The 16843-nt window shown below is 40.3% G+C and overlaps 1 protein-coding gene across 7 annotated transcripts in view; it reads left to right on the forward strand.

Moving 5' to 3' along the window:
• DTX2 (deltex E3 ubiquitin ligase 2) overlaps positions 1-15993 on the forward strand; it is a 35548-nt gene extending 19555 nt beyond the window's left edge. For 3 of the 7 annotated variants that reach the window (XM_081324155.1, XM_081324152.1, XM_081324151.1), the window contains 6 exons: positions 4490-4621; positions 9440-9510; positions 11758-11916; positions 13128-13289; positions 14116-14205; positions 14645-15993. In XM_081324155.1, the coding sequence (XP_081180281.1) occupies positions 4490-4621; positions 9440-9510; positions 11758-11916; positions 13128-13289; positions 14116-14205; positions 14645-14869 (839 nt within the window). In that variant the 3' untranslated portion in view covers positions 14870-15993. The remainder of the gene's footprint in view (positions 1-4489; positions 4622-9439; positions 9511-11757; positions 11917-13127; positions 13290-14115; positions 14206-14644) is intronic. The other 4 variants (XR_014025972.1, XR_014025973.1, XM_081324153.1 and 1 more) reach the window with 4 other exon arrangements.
• Positions 15994-16843: the final 850 nt, after the last annotated feature.

Below are 16843 nucleotides of genomic sequence, written 5' to 3' on the forward strand. Positions count from 1 at the left end.
TGGGGACTAAACACACTGTTTGCATAAAAACACTCTACTACAAACTGACATTTCACACAGTAGAAAAGTGTGAGGCAAAAGGACACACAACTCTGATTTTATTTGCTCAGGATTTGCATTCCTGTCCTGGGGTTTTTAATCTGGGATTTTCTGCACCCAAAGCATTATCTAATATTAGAAAATTTAGAGTCAGATATGTAAAAAATCCTCATAAAGAGACTTTTTTTAATTATATAGCAAGAATCATATGGACAAAAGGGGTGGCCCTTGGTGTCCCATTCCTCTCTGCCTTGTTTTTCCTGTTTTGAGCTGCTGCATATATTTCATTTTTATGTTCTCATCAGATGATCAAGGGAGAAGCTATAGGCCATAATTTCTGTAAATCTCATAGTAATTATGGTTGGTTTGATGTCCTTTTCACTGTAGCTAGAGTCTGCCTTAAACAACTACAATCTTTACTACCGTGTAACTTGAAATAATCATAAACATTAAAACAGGAATTGCATAGCTACATATTTTTTGTCTTTTTGCTTTTATTGCTAATGATCCCCCTTTTCACCTGCTTTGATAAAATGGTTTTCTAATGCAGGGGAGCCTTGTTTTTTGTGACTGAGACTTCAAGTTTCTCCCTCTGTTAATGCCACCCCCACCTTTACTGCTCTTAAGTGAGTGGTATAACCTTCTATAAATGTTTGGAAGGTAACTCCCTATTTTATAGAATTTGTAGGTCTATAAGATATCTTGGAAATCTTTTAATCCAAGCTTCTGGCCAAGAATCAGGTCGAGAATCTTCAGACCCAGACAAATGGCTGTCCAAACATTTGATAATTAATAAAGCAATATTATAGGGACTGTTTTTAGATTTAGTGGTTTTAATTTCAAAAATGGGAGATAAATCTTAAGGAGGCCACCCCGCGGTCCTTTAGAGCAGGAAAAAAGCTCCCTGTAAAAATAGCTAAAATCAGGGTTTCTGCCTGTTCTTAAACTCTCCCCACTTAGCATATGAATGTGCCCAATTCCAGTTAATCTGATTGCAACTTATGCAATTGAATTGCCCCTACGAGGACTGATTTAGAAACAGATTAGTTCTAGCAATTGTTTTAAAATGCTTCTTTGGAAATTTAGTGTGTCATAATGAAACCAGTATCTTAGGAATCTTGGCACTCATACTTTTAAAGAGCATGTTTATGATCTTTAGGGTCGAGGGCAATCCTTAGTGCGAGAAACTGAAACAGTGCCTGAATAAAATACCTAGTGCAGGGGTAGGCAACCTCGGCTCTTTTATGACTCGTGGACTTCAACTCCCAGAATTCCTGAGCCAGCATAGCTGGCTCAGGAATTCTGGGAGTTGAAGTCCACGAGTCATAAAAGAGCCGAGGTTGCCTACCCCTGACCTAGTGCCTTTGGGAAAGCACACGGTGGGTTTCCTTCTCACTAGGCCAGATAGAAAGTACTGGTATAATGAAATGCTGTATACAAAGTACAATTAATAATACACGGGAGCTACAAACTTTAACCGTTCCTGGTCCACTTTTTTTTTTAAATACAGGCTGCACAGCATTTAAGAAAGCTTGGCCTTAAAGAGCAGTGCTTGTCTCCAGGCCGATTTTCTTCGTTGTAGTATAGATGACAGATTATGTCCTGCAGAAGTGCAAAGTATGCGCTGCTTCTCTCAGCAGTCAGGCAGGTTTTACATATATACGCATGAGCTTTTTGCAGCTAAGATATTACAGGGAAGCTCACTCATACCTTGTTTCTCACAAGGGAGGGGTGGAGGGGCCTCAAGTCAGTTACACATCAAGGAGAATTGAAACAGGATCATGTGCTCACCATATGCCTAGTATTCTGTCTGCAGGAGCTTTCCTTCATCTGACCAAATCCTATGGCAAGGATTGGCAAACTTTTTTTCTTTTTATCTGGGGGCTCTACTATACAATAGCTCTGATGCTCCTCTTCCTAAATAAATAAATAAAATAAAATAAACCTTTATTGTCAAAGTACAACATGTGTACATTGAGATTAGCTGAGCCCCCCCCCCGTGCTCTCTCCCCTCAACACACAGTGACAACAAACCATCCTACCACACCATGTGAACCAACTATACCACACACCGGCCTCCCAAGTCAATTCTGCATAAGTTTATGGAGATTATATCCCATTTAAAAGCCTAACAGCCCACGGATAAAAGCTATTTTTCAGCCTGTTGGTATGGCTGGCTATATTCCTATATCTCCTACCGGATGGTAGGAGAGTAAAGAGATACCGTCCAGGGTGTGAGTCATCCCTGAGAATCTTCCTCACTCTTCCAAGGCAACGAGCCCTGGCGATGTCATCCAGTGGTGTCAGGGGACAGCCCACAATGTCTTGTGCTGTGCTCACTACCCTCTGTAATACTTTCCTGTCCGCGGCTGTCAGACCAGCATACCAAACCACAATACCATACGAGAGGACGCTCTCTATAGTAGACCAGTAAAAGAGGGTCATTAGCCGTTGTTCTACCCTGTTCTTCCTGTCATGAGACTTGGGCCAAAAAATACTTTATTTAAGTTAAAATAAAATAAAAATACTTTATTTAAATAAAAATACTTTTTATTTAAGGGAGACTTGGAAGTATAGGAGTGTTCTGTTATTAACGTGTGTAGCAATTGCTTTGCACACTCATAGGTTTTTATAAGAAGGAATAAGAATATTTTTATAATACAACCACAAATTATTTTAGCCCAGTTTTCTCAATTTCTTTTTGCATGCTGTACTACTTTTGCATGAAGGAATATTAAAAACAAAGGTTGACCCTCTGAGCACAAAACTATAAAGACCGCTGCCTTCTCAAATAGCGGTGCTATGCCTAGTCTACCTATTTACCCCCTTTTCACCAATGCTTCCTTTTACTCCTTGTCTCCAGCTCCACCAGCAGTTGTTATCACTTTCACAACAAAACACAATTTTTGAATTCTGCCAAAAAGCATATTTTCTGACCATTCACTCTCTTCAGTTGTAATTTTCGATGTATAGGCCCGTTTACAGAGCAGTTGAGGTCATTGTAGTATTGGCCCAGGTCCTTGGAAAACTTACTTAACTTTCACTCAAGATTTCTGCAGTGCTTGTAGACATTGCCCAGATGTTTTCCTAAGTACTTCACATCCATAAATAGAACAGAAATTTTGAAAGAAAATGAAATTCCTGGGAAGCATAGCTGAATTCCATGATTTTTCTACACTTCCATATAGCCACATGTAGCCTTAATGTCAGCAACTTAGAACTGTCTTAAATATCTGTATATTTCTCACTGTACTGTAATATCCAGTAGCATGCATGCATGTGACAGACAGACAGACTGACTAACCAAATCAATGAATGAATGAATTTGCAGTGAGGCAGCACTAGGCACCAGAAGTGTACATGAAACTGCATCTCTGAAACGTAAAAGGAGGTTGGTGTTTGTTTGGTTTTGCAACCTCCCTTATGTGTTACTTTGCTATTGGATTTCTGGCTTGTTTGTGGTTAAAGGATATTTTGTGATGAATTGGTTGCACATAGCATGTAATATGCCAAAAGTCTATTTGTGGTTTGTTGTAATTCAATCAATGATGTTTAAACACGTAGTTTATCACAGGAATAGGCAACCTTTGGGTGATAGGGAGACCGACAGAGAATATTTGGCAGGGAAAAGGTTGCAGTGAACAGGATTTGGGGGTCAGTTGCTGCTTTTCTGGAGGACTTGAGATGTGATTTTGTTAGAACTATGTTATGTCACTTTGGCTTACACAACAGTTTCGCATATATTCCTAAGCTCAAAATGATAGGGAAATGCACTAGCAATTTTTAGCAGGCTTTAGAAGTCACAGAAAGTTTGAAAGTAGCATATGCCATAGGGAGGGGGAAATGAAAACGGCTATTATATACATTTGTGGGTCCACAGTTTTTGTTCTTCCATATTGCATATTAAGCCTCCTACTGTAATTATTGTATAATGATATATATTAACCTTAAGGGCAAGAAGTTTTGGTCTTATGTGCTGTCAGTGCAGCACTATGGAAGTCAAGCAACGTTTGTTGCAGTTTCTAAAGTCTGTATTTATAAACCAGCTTTAATCCTAAATTGAACATAGGAGGTTTTTCTGTTTTCCTCAAGCAGAAAGAAAAGAGTTGAAATGCTTTTTCTGAAGCAGGCAGTTGCTTGTGTGGTTTCACCCCGTCCTTGTCTCTTCCAAATGAAAGAAAGAAAGAAAGAAAAAAAAGCTTTTCATTGTGTCTACATTCCCTTACCTCAAAACCACCCACCACCTCTCCCTGTAACGTGTTGCTTGCTTTCCTTTGGGGTTTGCTTGGTCACTTGTTTTTTGAAATGAGCACTGAATCAGGTTCTCGAATCAAGAGGGTTTCTTTTTAATCGGGTTTCTTTTTAATCTTACAAATGGTATGATGCAAATTTTCTTTCCACCCCTTTCCCCTTACCTGCCCTGTGCATGACTGTCTCATGTCCCTTGTAGGCATGATGGCCTTTCTGATGTCAGTCCCTGGATTTCCTGTGCACCTCACCCAAGCGCCTCAACCTGCCCGAGCCCATAGAGCCTCTAAAAAAAACTGCTCAGTTAAGGGAAGGAGGAGCGTGGGCACCAAAGGTAGCTCTCACTTGCTTGGACTCCGCGGGAGTCTTCTTCAGTTGCTGCTGCTGCTGCTGCTTCTGTTGCCACCTTTGCCTCCTTTTTCTCTTTCCTGCCCTGCATTTTCCTTTTTCTTATTCTCCGACTTCTCCCAGAAACAGTTCGATGAAAATGCCTTTGGTTACTCTTTCCAAGAAGGACAAGCTTTCCTGTTGCCCAAGAGTTTTGACACAATTCTGCTTTACATGCTGCTGCTTTGTAGGTCTTATTGTCCAGCGTCAGCCCGATCATTTTAGCGGTTCAGAAGACCACCCACGTACCCAAGTAGAGAAGCCAGCTGTGGCAAGGGTTTTTCCTGCTAAATGGAGAAATGTGGTAAGGAGAAGAAGGTGGCAGAGCAGTGACTCTACAGGTGGTCCTTGCTTAACAACCACTCATTCAGCAACCGTTCAAGCTTGTTAGGGCACTGAACGAGTGGTACTTACAACTAGTCTGTGGAGTTCTGACTGTTACAACATGGCCATGGTGATGCGTTCACCATTTGCAACCTTCCTTGCCAGCTTCCAACAAGCCAGATCAACGAGGAAGCCAACAGGAGATTGCAAATGGCAACCACAGGATATCCTTGCTTAACAATGGCAGCTCCGAGTGCTGGAATTGCCATTGATAAGCAGCACTGTCACGTGATTGTTTTGCTTAGCAATGTCAGTTCCAGTTCCTGTCATTAACCGAGGACTACCTGTATAGCTAGACTACTAATGGACATTCACATTGCATTTTATTAAATTATGTCATTTATTTGTGTATCTCTTCCATACAGTTGCAGCTTGAAGCAGTTAAAGCAGAATTGTAGAAACAATGGGCAAAGATTTCAAAAATGGAGAAAAGGAAGGGTAAACTATACATCCCAACGTTTGTTCATCAAAAACATTGATGAAGAAACATGACAACTGAGGATTTGATCAATACTGGGTTATATCCGGTATTAAAATGTTTTTAGGGTTTGTAATTTTTTTGAACTTACAATTTTAATTTTTCTTAATTAAAATCTTGAAAAGTAATTTTGCACCACTTTTTGTAGAATCACTTTCATATGATTTATATACTTTTCTTACATATTACATTAATTAACCTGTGGATCCCTCACACAACATCCAGTGATGGCCACTAAGTTGGGTGGCTTTAAGGGATTTCATAAATTCATGGAAATCAGGACTGTCAAGGGCTATCAGCTCTGAATACTTGATGCTAAATTAGGGATATCAGAATACCAGTTGAAAGGAAACAGTGGAAGAAGCTAACGAGATGGCTACTTGTGAGTATGTCAGATGCTTTTGGTTGGCTCTTATGAGAAAGGGAAGAGGAGCACTAAAAGAGTTAGAAGAGTTGCTTGGAGAGATTAAAACTAAATAGCCATCCATATATTAATGGTTAATACAAGCAGCTGTAACAAGGTGCATTGAGGGGAAAAAATAACTAACAGGCCCTTTGAGTCTCTGATTTTTGGAAAACGCCAACTTCTGAACATATTACTGGCACTATGGCAGGACTGGATTTATTGGTCAGAAGTGTAATTTGGGACCTCTACTTTAAAGCCATGCTGCCACACTCCAAAATAATCAATTTAAAGTTCTTATACTGATGTTAATCTTAGCTCTTTTCGTGGTTGGTGGCATGACAAGTGGGGGATGGATTAGGGGTGTTAACTTCTGGGCCTTATTTATTCAAATCGCCAGTTAAAACTTTTAATAATTTTGTTTGAACGGATTATATGGGGTGTCCAATTAAGAGATATAGAACTCTGCTTGTTTACATAATAATGTATTTTGACGCAAGGGCCACTAACGTCCCTTCCCAGCCCGCCCTTCTCAAAGCGGCCTCTTGCCTCTCCTTTCTGTCAAAGGAGTAAATCAAAAAACAACCGTGGTTCATTTGAGGCATGGTGCGTTCCAGGTAAAAGAAAGAAAACCCGAAACATATTCTACTGTAAAAACTTTAATCAAAGAAAGACTCATAACTGACTACATGCTCTGTCTCACCAGACAGCACAGAGAGAAAGAAAAAGAAAAAAACTTTGTTTGGACATGCGCACACAATAGTAGAACCAGACATGAAACCATAACGTGGTTGAACATGTGACACTCACCATGGTTACAATGATAAGATAACAGCACAGCTGCAGAGCAGACTGCAACGTGCTTGCTGACAAACATAAAAATGCAGTGACATTTTCTCAAGTTCCCTTAGCTTTCTCCTCTTCTTTCCTTATACAAAAGTGTCCAGTTAAAACATTTTTCCACATAGGCAAAAGGCTAAGTAGCCTACTATTTTGTCATAATTATATTGGCATTTTCTGGTCTTTGAAAATAAGCTGGTGGGGGGACGGGACAAGAATACGTCTGTGGAAAAGTACAGTACAATTTCTATCCCCATTAATCTGTGTTTATACTCATAGCAGATCCTTACTTTTTCTTATATGCAAACCACTATGTTCTAATTCACAAATCTGAAAAGCTTCACGTCAGCCAGGGGACAGCAACACAGTGTCTGCCTCCAGGCAGCTTGAGACGTGTACATGCAGTCGCCCCACACGGCATCTGGAAGACCTCAAAACAGCAGAATTTATTTATTTATATATATATATATATATATATATATATATATATATATATATATATATATATATATATATATATATATATATATATATATATATATATATATATATATATATATATATATATATGTGTGTGTGTGTGTGTGTGTGTGTGTGTGTGTGTGTGTGTGTAAATTTTAAATTGCTAACAAAGAATTAAGGGAGACTGATATGCATTTCAAACTTATTAGTTTTCATCAGTCATATATATCCAAACTTTCACAAGATTTCAAGTAGGAATGTAACAGTAACAGTTCTGCAATCTCTTGATTTTTCGTCCCTATATGCCTACATTGGGGTCTTCCTTTGAAACTTAAGCAGGCTACCAATGGTCCCTGAATCACAGCTTGGGATCCATTTTGCACTTGAAAGAATCCCTCTAGCCTACTTAGGGTTGAACTTCCCTGCGTCTGCTGCTGGCCTGGTCTATGGAGCACTCCAAGAAGTAGTGCCTTTGCACTCTTCCTTCTCCCTCCCCCCCCCCCAAGAAAACTGTGCACGATTAGTTAATTTCGAAAGCCTAGTTTCTTACCCATCTGTAAGGCCAGAGATAAGCATTTGTTTTAAACTATTTAATATCAGACAAGCTATAGAAAGGAAAACAGCATTCATTTTCACAATGCTCAGAACTGCATTGTGAAATTACTTTGTTGAGATCTGTTCTAACAACCGCTGGAAAGTTTCCAGTATTTTTTTTAAAGGCATCTAAAACATATTTCAACTTGTTAGCATTAAATTGGATGGTGGGATCATCCACTAATAATGTTTTTTTCTTAGGGAACATTGTTATATCTTTCATAGAACATTTCCCCCCTTTGTATGTGAGTTTAGTGAAAACAGTACAATTTTATCTTACAGGGTTTTACTTTAGCTACTTTTATGTTTTGGAGATCATTATGCTGTTATAATTTCTTTAATTCTTTTAAATTGCATAAACCTACAGGACAAGCACTCAGCTTGCATAAATTGACCATTAATGTTTTTTTTACTGTGTATGGGTTTTCTAGTTTTTGTATGATCCCAGGAATTAGTCAGCCAATAAATTTAAATGAATAAAACCAGTTGATCACTTCCACCCAGTGACAGCATAAGGTTGGCTTCCAGCATTCTGTGACACAATTGCGTGCAGCACATAGTGCAGAATGGCAGACCATAAGATGTACATAGGTGGACCAAAAGTTTTGTTTCATCCTGGGGTCTGTTAGTCACTTTCTAAAGTTTATTTTAAGGTCTTTTCTATTTTTCACCTCAAAACGTTGCATCCCCAAATTAGTGATGGTTTCATGTCTATGCTGTTCTTCAGTAGATTCCAAACACATACACATAATTGCTCTCCCTGATCAGTTTCTCAAGCCCAGATAACCCTTGTGTGTTTGGAAGGAGGGATATTGACCTCTCAGATCACTCTGTTGTTGAGAAAACCATTGCCTATTACGTCTCTTCCTTGACTTTTGACTTGTAGAACCAGGGTAGCTACATAAATAACTTCAACCATTTTCTGAAATGAATAGGATGTACATGTACAAAAATTCCAGTAGTTGAAAAAAAAATACTGTGTTTCTGACTGTAGATTTTCGTTAAGGAAAGAAAAGTTACGGCAAGGACATTTTCAAAGCCCCTTCACCCCAAATGTTGTATATTAGATATGGACTTTAACTCCCAGAATTCCCCAGCCATCATGGAAATAAAATGGGAGTTAAATTTTGAAGTCTCCAAAGGTAAAACCCTTTGCTTCCAAAGGCAAAACCAGCTTCAAAGTTTCACTCCATTTTATTTCCAAACTATATAATACACTAGAACGATGTTTCTCTACCTCAGCAATTTTAACAGATATGCACTTCAATTCCCAGAATTCCCCAGCATAAAGTAAAATGACATCCACAGCCATAGTTGATCTTCTAATTCTTTTTCCTGCCCATTTGATGCCTTTGCCTCTGCAGCAGCAGTAGGAATAGCCATATTCCTTACTTGTGTACCATTAAAATACTGGCTGTTTTCAAATTAGCCGTTCAAGAATGACTGTGCTGGATTAATTTTCTGGAAACATCTCTTCCTTCTTCTTTGCCTGCCATCTTAACTTGCCTATGCCTCCTGCTACTCCCCTTCACCTCTTTTCCCTCCTAGTGCCTTAGTGCAGAATGATATTCCCCTCTGTGATCTTTCTCTCTGTTTTTCTTCAGACAGCAAGACCAGGCCAGAAGAGGTTGTGAAGAAGTATTTGGAAGAGCTGAAGACACCTCCAGTTGATGAGGTATGTGGAAGAGATGCACATGAGCAGTTTGTTTATCTACATTTCACATTTCTAAACCACTCACCTCCCTCAAAGAGCATTGCTGAGTGGGTCATAGAAACCTTCCTTAAAGCCAACCTCTGGCCATTTAACACCTTCCCAGGTGTCGATTGTAATTCTCATCATCCTCAACCGATACAACACGGACCCTACTGGTTGACAACAATGCTGGTGTTATATTGTTCAAGCTTGTGTTCCCCTTCATTTGTGTATGGGGCAATCAACATGATTCTATCTTATCATTGGGCTTTGCTAGTTATCATTGATGAGATTGGATCTTCTGGGACCACGTAGCCTTATAAACAGCACTGTCTAAGCGGTTTACAGAGTTAGCACATTGCCTCCAACAATCTGGGTCCTCATTTTGCTGACCTCAGAAGGATTGAAGGTTGAGTCAACCTTGAGTTGGTCAGGATCGAACTCCTGGCAGTGGACAGACTAGGCCTGGAATACTGCATTCTAACCACCGCGCCACCACCTCTTTGTAACCCTCCACAACATCTTTGAAATGTTCCAGCCACATTGTAATACGACAGAAAAAGAGGAAATTAAGAGTAGAGGAGGGGGAAGGAAGTAGAAAGGTTGGAGGGAAAGAGGAGGAGAAGTGGGGGGAAACGGGAGGGGAGTGGTGAGGGAAAGAGGAGAGGAGAGGAAGAAGAGGGAAGTAGGAAAGAAAGGAGAAAGGGAGAAAGAAAGTAGAGAAGAGGGAAGAGAGAGAAGGAGGGTGGATACTGTGAAAGGGGAAATGGACGAGCAGTACCCAAACTTACGTGTATGTATTTATGTATGGCGATATATTTGTTGACTTGTTTGTGGAAGAAATGGGAAAATAAAATTGAACATAAAAAAAATAAAAAAAGATAAAGAAAAAATTAATCATATTAATAGTTCAGACTTTCAATTAAAGGTTAATCAAATTCAGTTTTCACCAGAACATTCTACATTAGCTTTCTGTGGCTTAACCTTTTGGTTACTCTTTTGAAACAGAAGGCAGCTTTGACAACTTAAATACACTCCTAAAATTCAGGATGCTTTGTACTGAATTCTCTTATGAGTCTGATACCATTTTCTGTTTCAGCTGCTGGGGATTCTTTTCAGTTTGGGGCAAAGGGTATTTCCCAATGCTAGCAGGGGTCATACATTAAGCTAAGCTATAGTGTGCTTCATTTCATTTGGGCTGAGTCTAGTGACTGGCTTGCTCAGCAAATGATTACAACAGATCGCATTTAGTACTTTGTGCAACCCAGATAATGCATGATGATTCCTGTTTGATTTTCTCCATGCTGAACTGTGACCTGTCTTTAATCAGTGTGTGATGCTGCCTTTGAACACATTACATAAAGGTTAATTCTCACCGCCCCGCCCCCCCCTTTAGCCTAGCCATTCACGCATAACTGTATTTGGGAAGATGCTGTTGCTGCAAAAGGTTCATCTGCAAATTTGATCTGTTGTGGGACACATGGAAAGCCCCGCCTGTCACAGGAGATGGCCATACTAAAATACCCTTGGTTGATCTCAAAGAGATCATCGTAATTGAGCCTCATTGATTTTGGCTTTTGTTTTTTTTTCTTTTTATTAAATTTTATTTAATATATAAAATACAAAGATAAATAGAAATAGGAGATTAAGGGAAGGAAAAGGAAAGGGGGGAAAGAAGGTGTGAGGTACAAGGGGGGAAAAGGGCCTCATTGGTTTTTGGGTGCAAGGCCACTTGGATATGCCTATGATATCAGGAGTAGAGTTGGACCTAGGGGAATGTTTGATTTTCTTTTGTTTTTGTTTTTAAACAGTCCTCCAACATGTCACTCCTCAAGTGACAATTGGGCCTGCCAATTCCTGCTTTTGCAAGAAAACTTTACAGTTCTTTCAGCAAACTTTTTCCAACCATGTTATTTGGCCACATAGAGCAGAGAAGCATCCTCCCCTTAGAATTTGAGATACTTTTGCTTATGCATGTACAGGTTGGATTAGAAGGCTTCCAAAGTCCCTCCCAATCCTATGTTCTAAAATCCTAGGAGAGAAAAAGCAGCCAGAGAAGATTTGAAGGAGGAAAATAGTCCATGGGGAAGAGATTAAATGTTTCTTCTCTCCTAGAGCAAAATGACATCTGATTGTCTCACAAGATCCTTATCTGGAAGGGGTTGATTGGTTGTTATGATGTTTTCAATCCCCTGAAGCAAAAATATGAAAGAACTGTTTATTTTGTAGGATTGCATTATCTGTATGGAAAAATTGGGTGCTCCTTCAGGATACAGTGATACCAGTGAGAGCAAGATGATCCAACCTGGAAGTGTGGGGAGACTGATCAAATGTGCCCATACCTTTCACCTACTTTGTGTGCTGGCCATGTACACCAGTGGCAACAAGGTACAGCAAGCGAGGAGGGGATTGGCTATTGTTTGTCTTGCTTTGGAACACCAGGTGTGGATGCCACAGTAGCCAACCTCACTTAATGATAAACGTAGCAGTCTGTTGGCTGTCTTGCTGTAGGGTTATTGAGCAGTGGAATCCAGAAATACTCATGTGATGAATAGAAGTTTAATTTTGGTGGCCATTAAGCAACAAGGACTAACATCTTCTGCCAGACCTCCTGCAGGCATTAGAGAAAGGCAGACAATTCTCCGTTTTTTGTAGTGCTTCATGTTATGACTCAGAATCTACAACCGGTAGGTTCCATGGCAGTGAAAAAGAAATTTAAATAATGGCTTTATCATTTTTTAAAAAAAAAAAGTAATAAAGCCACTTCATTAAAAGACTATCACAAAGTTCCAACGGATTACCATAGTGGGCAAAATGAAAAGCAAAAGATTTAAAGATAGTATCAGGTACAGCTGATACTGAGGAAAGCATTCTGTAAGCAGCATCCATCAGCCAGAAAAGTGTGTGTCATGTAAGCCACTCTTTTAAAGTAGGAGGAAGGATAGTAGGGGCCCTGAATAGATGGGCAAGCTGGAATGGGAATGGATGCACCTTCAGGTTTCGTGGGAGAAGATGCTTTATACAAGAATGCATGCAAGGGTGCTCGCATGGGGTGTTTTCTACCCCTTCTCTATAAAATGGGCTCATCCAGTGGCGTAGCGTGGGTTGTCAGCACCCGGGGCAAGCACCCGGCCGCTGCACTGTCCCTCCCCCAGATAGTCCCTCGCTCTCCGCACCGCACGCCTGGCACCCCCCCCCCCTCCACAGTGGGCGGCGACCGGGCGGCTCGGGTCGGATTCGCGCAGCCAGCACTGCAGTGAGAGAGAGTGAGTGAGCCAGGCAGGGGCAGAGAGCTGCGAGTGCGAGCGCGCCCCCCCGATGTTGCGCCCGGTGCGGCCGGCCCCCCCTGCACCCCCCACGCTACGCCACTGGGCTCATCAAGACAAAAGTCCTTTTGCTTTATAGATTAAGAAGTAAGAAAAGTGGCTTATTAGAAACAGCCATAGGTTGCCAAGGGCATCCAACATTTTGTGGACATCCAGCTAGTGGGAAGCGATATGCAATCCTGAACTTCAAAAGAGGGAAGAGATTTCCAGAAATCTGTATTTTTCACAGCCCTTATTTTATACTCATTATAACATTTTGTAATATTCTATCAGGATGGCAGCTTACAGTGTCCCTCTTGTAAGGCCATCTATGGTGAGAAGACAGGCACGCAACCTAGTGGCAAGATGGAATTTTACAAGCGCTCAGAGTCTCTTCCAGGGCACGAGAACTGTGGGTCAATACAGATTGTATACTATATCAACAGAGGCATTCAGGTGAGTATGTTGTATGTACTAAACCTATCCTGAGGGGAGGGGCCTGATGGTAAAGCAAAGTTAGAAAGCCCGAGATGATGCTGAAGGTTAGGCCTTGTGGCAGCCACTGCATTTCAAAGTGGCTAGGTGGGAATGAGAAAGAATGAACAGATGGATTCCTTTCTTGGCAAATCTTCCTTCCAAGGTACAGTGATAATTTCTTCCTGAAAAAATAATCCTAGAAATCACATGGGATGCACATATTATGTCCCTGCTATATAATGCTATGATCCACCGCATTCCCATTAAAGGGCAGAGCACTAGTGAAAAATGTTCTTCCACCTGCTCGCAATTTGGGAGCCCTAATGGGGTTTTTGTTTCTCAAAAAATCTTTTCCAGATAAATCTAGAGTTGCTCTTTCGTTTCTCACAAAAAAATGCACATCGCTACATTTAAAGAATTTTATTATACTCTGAGCAGTTTATTTATGTCAGTTTGAAACACTTCTTCAATATTTGGGGTCGTTGCAATGGTCCTTAAAGGGCTAAAGAGGCATTAACCAGCACAGTTGGTACCCAGTGGCTGGGTTTGCACTCTTAACCGGTAATAATTGATCATTTATTGTACAATGTGCCTGAGCTAGTTTAGTTTGAACCTTGGCTTGCTTTTGATACCTTAATGTGTTCTGCAGATCCTGCTTTTTTATTAGAGTGTGATCCAGCAAATTATGTGAATCCAGAACATTGATTAATTCAACAACTAAATTAAGTCTATTTTGTGCTCCAAGCCAGTGTGTACAAATGAGTGGATCTTCATATATAAATGTTTTCTGCCTTTATCTTTTCAGGGTCCAGAGCATCCCAGCCCAGGGCTGCCATACACTGCAAGAGGATTCCCACGATATTGTTACTTACCTGACAACGAGAAGGGGCGAAAGGTACAGTGATACTAAGATCTGTATAGTTAACCTGTTGCGGTAGAATAAAGAATGTGAAGTTAATTCTCCTTTTTTTCTGCACAATCCGTAGCTTAATTAAACGAAGACTATTAATGATTCTTTAGTATTTTAAAAAAGTTTTTAAATTTTTCACCATGGAAAATTCAGCTTAAATCCAATTCTTCTGATTGAACTGCTTAATAAGAACAGTTCAACAATAGTGCCAGATATTGAGCAGGTGGAGAGTTTCAGAAGCAGAAGTTGGAGAAGTCCTAGAGAGTGCACAGTATGATGATCTCAGAGACGTCTTCCAACTTTACACATGGAATAGAAGTAGAATTTAGATCTCAACAAAGTGAAGTGGGTGCATAAAAAAGATTGGAGTCTTCTTCTGTGGAATGTGAGAAGCTTCACGTTAGCCTCTTTCTTTTCTCTCTAGGTGCTGGAACTTTTAAAGGTGGCGTGGAGAAGGCGCTTGATCTTCACTGTGGGAACATCTAGCACAACTGGCGAGAACAACACTGTGGTGTGGAATGAGATCCATCACAAGACAGAGATGACCTCTAATGTCTCAGGCCATGGCTACCCAGACCCAAACTACCTTGACAATGTGCTGGCTGAACTGGCAGCTCAAGGGGTCACAGAAGATTGCCTGAGTCCATGAGTTTAACCTCCCATCTTGGACTGGAGCTGCAGCCAAAAGTGGAGTTTGTCTTCTCCTTGACTATAGGTGCCTCTCGGTTGAGGGTGGCAGCTACAAATCCCCACCTCTGTTGCCTTATGTTTGCTTTCCCTTTTGCTGAGCAATAACACAGTCTCTGAGATTGCCCAGCATGACTGTGAGGAGAGGGTTTACATATATATGGATATATATAAAGAGATATTTTAAGGGCATTTACAGTCCTGATACAGGTTGGTCATATACAATAAATCTCCCTTTGCTAGATGAAATACATAAAAGGATGGTGGCTTAATCCTCATATTGTATCCTTCCATATGTGGTTGCACAGGGGTTGAAGATACGCCAAGTGACTGGAAGTGAAGGAACACTACTATTTGTTCCTTCTCACTTTCTATCAAGAATGAGATGCTGCTTTGAGGCAGATCTCTTGAAAGGGATGAGATTTCCCTACTTCAGTGCTTGAACAAAATCATGTTGTTTAGCAACAAAAGCAGTATTAGAATCTGAAGATATATAGCAACTTTCCACAATTTGCTGTCAAAGTTTGATAGAATATAGTTATGGCTATGACTATTCCAAATAGCATGACAGTGGGCGGTAGCACATCCAAGTAGTTTCGTTGGCAGCAGAACAGAAATGGCCTTCTCAGATTTGCAGACCTGGGACTTCATCCTAGCCTCTTATGCAAGAATATTCAGGTCCAACCTTACTCAGCTTTCTTTTAAAATCCAAGTTGCTATGTGCTACCGCCCACTGTCATGCTATTTGGAATAGTCATAGCCATAACTATATTCTATCAAACTTTGACAGCAAATTGTGGAAAGTTGCTATATATCTTCAGATTCTAATACTTTTTTGTTATATCCAGGCCCTGTAAAATAACCTTTCAGTTTTCCCATTTTACAGATCTTGTGTGCAGTGTGCAGAGTCATCTAGCAAGATCACAGTTGGGTATATGGTTAAATTTAGGGCTGCTTGCTACAGCTTTTAAGACAAACCCTGAAATAATTATGCTTTATGTAATTGGAGAACTAATTTTTTTTTAACTGTATCAGTAAAAACTGGATTCTGTAAGTTGCATAAATTCTTCATATTGGATAACTATATATTTTGCATAATCCACTGCTGCTTATTTAGTTCATCATGGACCGAAGTAAAGATTTGAGACAGTCCTGAAATACATTTTATACAGTTTCATTTGGGATTTCAGCTGTGTTTGTTTGTAAGTATTTTGTCACAGATGTAACCAGGAGAAACTTTTTCCTAAAAGAAAAAAATTCTGGAAAATTAAGGTTCTCAGAAATCTGAACTTAGTGGCTAGTGCCATATTATGTACTAGTATAATTACAGAATTATAGCCCATAGTTATAGGGTGATGCAAGTGCTCCTGGACTTCAGTTATTAAGCAGTGCAGTCATTCCATGAGTCGCATCGAACGTTGCAGCTTTTTTGCAACAGTCATTAAATAAATCACACACCCAACTTCCCCTATTGACTTTGCTTGCTGGAGCCCCCTGGGAAGATCTCGGATGACAAGACCCTCATGAGGCACAGGGTGCTGTAACATAATTACATCCTGGTTACCAAGCACCTGAATTTTGATCAAATAACTACAGGAATGCTGCAACAGTTATAGGTGCGAGAACCTGTCATAAATCACTTAGCAACCACAGTGACTTAATGGCTAGTTCTGGACTCAATAGTTGTAAGTCGAGGTCTACTTGTAGGTGAAAGAGTCCAGTGCAGTGGTCTTCAAACTTGTAAGACCCTGGCTGGCTGATGAATTCTGGGAGTTGAGGTCCACAAGTCTAAAGTTGCCAAGTTTGAAGACCCTGCTCCAGTGTCTCACATCCCATCTACATGTTGGATTGGAAACATTTTTAACAATGAAACTCCAAATTCCTTTTTGTCACTACCAGCTGTTCAAGCAGAAAAATTGCTTGGGATCTACATTTA

Source organism: Vipera berus (genome assembly GCF_964194415.1).
Source record: "Vipera berus genome assembly, chromosome: 1".
Taxonomy (NCBI): domain Eukaryota; kingdom Metazoa; phylum Chordata; class Lepidosauria; order Squamata; family Viperidae; genus Vipera; species Vipera berus.